This window comes from Mastigoproctus giganteus, chromosome 2 (assembly GCF_048544385.1).
Source record: "Mastigoproctus giganteus isolate SK-2022 chromosome 2, ASM4854438v1, whole genome shotgun sequence".
NCBI lineage: Eukaryota > Metazoa > Arthropoda > Arachnida > Uropygi > Thelyphonidae > Mastigoproctus > Mastigoproctus giganteus.
Window position 1 is genome coordinate 16,036,334 of NC_143576.1, and position 6,783 is coordinate 16,043,116.

Consider the following 6,783-nt stretch of genomic DNA (forward strand, 5'->3'; position numbering starts at 1 on the left):
TCATTAACAACCCTGCCAACCTTTGTATCATCTGCAAACTTCGACATTAAGCCTGATATACCTTCATCAATATCATTGATAAATATACAAAACAACAGTGTACCTAACACTGAACCCTGTGGGACTCCACTAATAACATTAGTCCATGAAGAGCAGCACCCATTAATTACCACCCTCTGTCTTCTCCAACTCAACCATCCTTTTAGCCATTGTAGCAACTTACCCTTAATACCATTCTGCTCCAATTTGTACAATAGTCTTCCATGCACAACAGTGTTAAAAGCTTTCCTGAAATCCAAATATATGATATCAAAATTATTTTTTTGCATCCAGTATTGGTAAGAATTGGTAAGTAATTTGTATTGGTAAGCATTTTTTGATGCTTACCAATACAATGTAGGTAGGAACTTTTGAGAATGCATTTATGACTTACCATTTATAACTAAATTGGAGGTGAGGATCCCTGCCTACTACTGTTTTTGTATAACCTATTCTGCTTGGTTGTACGAGTATAATTAGCAATATAAAATGTTTAAATAATAATATAAAAATGAAGCCAGAGATCAGTCAGCAAACAAATTTATTTTACCTTGTTTACATAAATATGGTTACAAGTCCATTAATAAATACATTTTTTTCAGATGAAACTTTTTGTTTTAATTTTTTAATTAATTTTAAATGTCTATTTTGCATAGTAATTTAATATTATTTAGACTAGATCACAAGAATTCTTCATATATTTGTGAGTGTGGGTAAAAAAGAATATCAATAATTAACAGGGTTATAAAATATAATTTTCGCGTTCTTCTGATTTCCTTTAGATGTTACAAAAAGCTAAATTTTTTAATTAGTGGGTGACGAGTGAATAGGGAATACTGCCTATAGATGAGATTACAATGTTCGTGTTATCAGTGCAGAACAGTAGGTAAGGAAGCTCTGCTAATAGTTTCCAAATAGTTGGGTGATAATGTTGACATATTTAAGGCTGTAAATTTGTGAATATGATTAGATGATTTTGTTCTAAATGCTTCGCCATGCTCTGAAATGCATGAAAGTACTTGTTGTAGAGACTGTACCAGTCTTCTCATTTCAGCCATCGAAACATGTCCTGTTTCTAATGTTTTGATTACTGTCGATATATGTTGTGCTGCAAGCCTGTGGCAGCCAAGCAGAGGAACGGTATTCTTTAGTATAATAGTAAATTGGTCTATAGCTGACACAGGTGTATCTCCATCTGGTAGAAGAACATGAATATTCATGAAATGAAGGACTGCTTTGATGCTATCCATCTGCAACAAGTGGACAGTGTCCTTATTTGCTAGAATATCAGAATACAGTTTTAATACAGCGCTGTTGTCTTTCAGGCTTTTACATTTCAAGGGATCATAACCACTGCTCAAGAAATGCAACAGTTTGGAGATAAAGTTGGCACAAGGTTTTTCAGCAACCACTCTTAATACCACAGAATTCTCCTGGCGGTAATGCAAATTTACAGCTAATATTAACATGGTTACTTCCTCATTAATGTCCAGTCTAAAGTTGTTGCTTTCCGTAATTTCCAGTAGACATCGTATGAAATCTGCAGATATTGCTTCTGGTGTAAAAAAAAAAAAAAAAAAAAAAAACATCCATTTTAGTGAAATTAAATTATTATTTTAAAAATTCAGATCAATAGTATTTACTTATACAATTTTTAGTCTTTTCTCTCTAATTGAAACAAATATCAAAATATATTTGAGATGATAAATATAGCAAGCATTTTTCAGTTCATTTCTTGTCTATAGCAAGTTAGCTGCTGTCACTTTGCTATATTTTGAAAGGCATGACCTTTGAACTTTGATGATGTAAGCAACTTATTGATCTCCAAGAAGGGTCCAGTGTTAAAACTTAGGCAGAGGTGATGGAAGGGTTGAGTAAATCTAAAGTTTTATTGATAATAAAACTTCCAATTTATTCAGACCGTAAATGACCACAGTTTAAAGGATTCTTATCTAATCAGTGGCAAATGACTGCATTACGAACCCTGTGATGAAATTATGAGTATATTGACCATAGAGTAGTAAGATATATCTTATTACTCTGTGGTGTTGACTAATTTATTAGTTCATCACATTTATAGACTAATTTCGTCTCAAGGGACCCTCATTAATCCCATTATATAGCCAACTTTAAAAATTCGGAAAATTGTATTGGCTGTCTTCTGTAATTATTATTATTATTATTAATAGCCATATGGTGCAAGGAAGCCTGAGGTTTATGTTGCACCAGAAAAAAAAAAAAAAAAAAAAGTTCCCAAGTTACCCTGAAGGAGAGAGAGAGAGAGAGAGAGTGTCAAAAGTAGAAGGGAATCACCAAGAAAGAGAAGAATGATGTTATCCAGCTCGGGACCCTGGGTGTGCCAAACCCATACTCAACAGATGTGAGTCCCCCAAGTTAAAAGGTAATTTTTGATGTATTTTAGAATATTAATTGTGGGACTTCATTAGGAATCTGTAATTTTTGATTTTTTCTATTCTATTTTTAGACTCATGAACGAATTCCTGAGTGAATTCATAATGTCATCAAAGCCAAGAGCATTATCTACTTAAATGTAACTTTTGTATGAATTTGATGAACTACCCTGTAGTTCATCAAATTCATACATGTTACCTGTAAGGTAATAATTTGCTTTAAAACATGTTGGTAGTTCAATGCTTTCATTTGTATATAATTGTTAGTTACTTCACATGTTATTTTTACTGTTTCTGCACACTTTATTAATCTGCATCTTCTATTTTTGGTCAGCCATTAACCAGAAGGTTAATACTAGCTGACTGAGAATATCTGTTTCTTAACCAGCTAATAATAGTCAAATGGTTCATATTAGCAGTTTAGAAAAGAGATATTTTAATATCGAATATGGGCCCCACCTCATGGGCTTCAGTGGCATCAGTAACCATCTCAGCGAAAATTTTCATCATCTGAGGAGTCAAGATAGATTCAGAAGGCTTACTTCAGTAAGGCTGTGGCTAGTTCTTTGTTTGAACTAGGATATCTTCTTCTTCTGGTTCTCAGTTGTTGCAATAAAACATCCCAAAGTTAGCTGGGCATCTGATGTTTGGGCTGAAAATGGCAAGTCAGCCATATTATTCTCCTAAAACTATTGTCATGCTTACTATGCTCTCTGACACCTTGCGCCACTCATACAAATGCACTCTCTCTCCAGCGAATTTTCAAAATGCAATTAAGGCAGAATTTTTCAGAACGTCAGAATAGACAGCCACACCTGTGGTTTTATCGATAAAGACCAGTGAACCAAGTCCAGGCCATGAAAAACAGCCTCATGCCTGTTTTACATTGCACCGAGAAGGGTTTATACAATATGAAGAAGTTACAATACAATTTTTGGGGTATACCATAGGCAGGTGCAACCACCCAATGTATATACTTTGAAAGTTGCAACCACCCAATGTTTATACCTTGAAACATGATTCATCACTCCACATGATGCAGTAACAAAGGAACTGGATGCAAAAGAATAATTTTAGTATCAGATTTCAAGAAGGCTTCTGAAATCTGATACTAAAATTATTTTTTTGTTGCACATAAAAGACTGCTGTATAAACTTCAGCAATGTTGAATTAATGCAAGTTACTGCTATGGATAAAGGGAGAGTGGGAGAGGGCATAGAGTAGTTATCAATGGGCACTGCTCTTCATGGACTAATATTATTAGTGGAGGCTGCCAGCATTTAGTACTGGGCCCATTGTTGTTTTCAATATTGATGAAGATATATCAGGCCTAATATCTAAGTTTGCAGATGATACAAAGGTTGTCAGGGTGATTGATGGCAGTGATCAAGGAAAACTACGGCAACAATTTCTAGAAAAAAGAAAAAATATGCTGGTGGGTTGAGAAATGGCAGTTGAAGTTTAACATTGGCAAACGCAAGGTACTGCATATGGGTAGCAGTAATCTTGGAATAACGTCCCAACTATGCGATACTACACTCAGGGTATTAGAAAATGAAAAGGAGCTGGGGAAATTTTTCAGTCTGATATGAACTTCTCTGACAGTGCAGATAGGATGCCAGGACAGCTCCTGGGATTTTGTCAATGATATACAGGAACTTTGCTAGCAGGGATAAGGAGGTGATTATCCCTTTGTACAAAGCCATGGTTAGGCCATATCTTGAGTACTGTATACAGGTCTGGAGGCCTGCCTCATTTTAGTGATTGGTGAGGGGGGAACAGAAGGGTACCAAGAAAGTCTTCAGTTCTGAACATCACAGTGCAGATGGCACAATATGTATCGTTAATATGCTCATCACTGCTGGTGAGGAAATGGTGATAAACTTATGTGGGTTGTCTGCTGTGGTTTCACTGTTGTGCATCACTTAACAAGGCAATAAAATTGTCAAACTGAGAAATGCTGTTTCCAGAATTTAAAAAAAAATTAATGTGGGAAGTTTTTTTTTAAATTTTTATTTACCGACTGGGAAAATGTGTTCTGCAGTTAGATGGCAGCAGAATTGGAAAAAAGAAATCACGGAATTTTGCAACCCTTGGAAGGCACAGTACATACTGTGGTTCAACAAGCTGTAGTCTGCCACTGCTGTTATGCATAAATTTCTAACAATGTAAAAAGAAACTGCAAAAGAGACCCACAGTTATGTAATTATATGGAAGATTCAAAAGGCGCTAATATGCAATCACACTGCCAGAGGTGGTAACCAAATAAAAGTGAGTGAGGGTGCAGTGGAGCTGGTTCAAGGAAGTTTTGCACAAAGCCCAGTGGCATAACAATATGCCAGTCGTGACCTTAATATGTCAAGGTCATTGGTGAGTAACATGTTATGTCCCTGTCTGAGGATTGAACCATTCAAGTTACAGCTCGTACAGAAGCCTTTGATTGTCGATAAAATGAAAAGGATGGAATTTTGTTCATGAATTTCTCCATGATTACAGTTGTGCAATTATGCTGCCAGCTACTGTAGCACTCACATTTTTTTCGATTGGCAAATGAACACTTGAAGATACCCTTTATCGCTTGTAAATGGTTTCAGATTTGTATCATGTACCCTATTCTCACAATAACGTTTTGGTTTTGAAAAGAAGGTTTGTGGATACCCTGTACAGCCAATATTCCTGTATATTCGATAAAATGTGATGCTTGACATTACTTTCACAACTGCTTTAGCAACAGTGGTGACAGAGCTGTTTGACTGAGGAACGACGACTTGCCCTTACTGCTTTCTACTCAACAGTGAGAAATTGCAGTCATTTAAGTAGCTTCGTAAGAAGTTTGTTCATGTAGGCAGATTTTCCCTTGGAACATTAGTCGAAATTTTCCTAGGCAGTACATTTTTTGCACACAGATTTTTTTAAGAAATGAATTTATTGCTGTTTGTGGCAAGGGGCTGTATGCAGAAAATAAATTGAAGGATTTTACCCATTAAATGAGAATTTGTTAATATCCTGCTACATTAAAAAAATTCTATGTGAGCAAAAATGTATATAAATTAAAACTGGTAAATGATCTAATTATTCATAATAAAAATGAAATGCCCTAAACAGGTGAAATGCTAAGAGGTTTCACTGTATTGAAATAAATTAAATTAAACATACACAAACAAAATGTATATATGTATATATATATAATTTATTACATTTTTATTTAAATATTCCAAAGTCCATAATACCTGCCACATGCAACGGAAGTGGAGAGACCTCGCTGAAAAGCGTCCTGAGTAAAATAACTGATATCCACAGCCTTTCATCATCTGTAAAGATTAAATTTATTGACACAAATATTAGTCCTTAATTAAGATTTTTTTGCCTATTGAACTACCTAAGTTAGCATCTTAAAACCAAATATCTATTTTTTTAGAAATAAGATATACAATACAGTAACAGCTAAAAATGATATTGTGCTATTAGATATGGTTTAGTAAGCATATTTTTAAATCCTTCAACCGTGGAAAAATCATATTATTCTTGTGTGCCATAATACATACATTATATACTGTTAAGTTATATTTCTTTTGAACAAGCACCTTTACATTGCTCTACAAAAAAGTACTTCAACAGAATCACGTTTGGAAAAACACAGGTTTTAATGAACAAATTGCAATGGTTAGGCCACACCTTGAGTACTGTATACAGGTCTGGAGGCCTCATTTCAAGAAGGATGTAGGGCTGCTGGAACGAGTACGGAGAAGGGCATCAAGGTTAGTGAATGGAACAAAGGGTTGCTCTTATGAAGAAAGACTTAAGTTTTGCAAATTACAGTGTCTGGAGACTAGGTGATCTTATAGAGGTGTATAAAGGAGACTAGGCAAAGTGATCTGATAGAGGTGTATAAAGCCTTGAATGGTTTGAGCATGCTCAATGCTGATGGGATTCTGCCTCTTGCTCAGAATAATCACCTGAGAGGGCATAAATTCAAATTGAGGAAAGACAGATGTAGGATAGATGTCCGGAAATTTGCCTTTAGCCAGCGGGTAGTTGGTTGATGGAACAGACTTCCATCCCTTGTCGTGGAAGTTGATAGCCTAAATAAATTTAAGGCTCAGCTGGGACAGGTATTTCGAATGAACGGAGGGGTGAAGTGGAAGTTTTTTTTTTTTTTTTTTTCTGGCTGATGCTGCATAAGCTTGCTTTCTTGCATCATATGCCTCTACTAATGCTAATGCTAAATTAATAAGGCATGCACCCATCTTTGGGCCTGAAGACAAATTCAAATTATTATATTAGGGCCACCTGTAATCTCTTACATATACCCATACAAGTATTATGACTGTAA

General features: G+C 35.3%; 1 protein-coding gene across 1 annotated transcript; it reads right to left on the minus strand.

Moving 5' to 3' along the window:
- Nucleotides 1-782: 782 nt before the first annotated feature.
- On the minus strand, nt 783-5,765 carry LOC150089185 (uncharacterized). The gene is made up of 2 exons (XM_090390363.1): nt 5,681-5,765; nt 783-1,594 (listed from the first exon to the last, which is right to left on the minus strand). Exon 2 carries the CDS (start codon nt 1,506-1,508, stop codon nt 909-911), a length of 600 nt encoding a protein of 199 aa, XP_090246489.1. The 5' UTR covers nt 1,509-1,594; nt 5,681-5,765; the 3' UTR covers nt 783-908.
- Nucleotides 5,766-6,783: the final 1,018 nt, after the last annotated feature.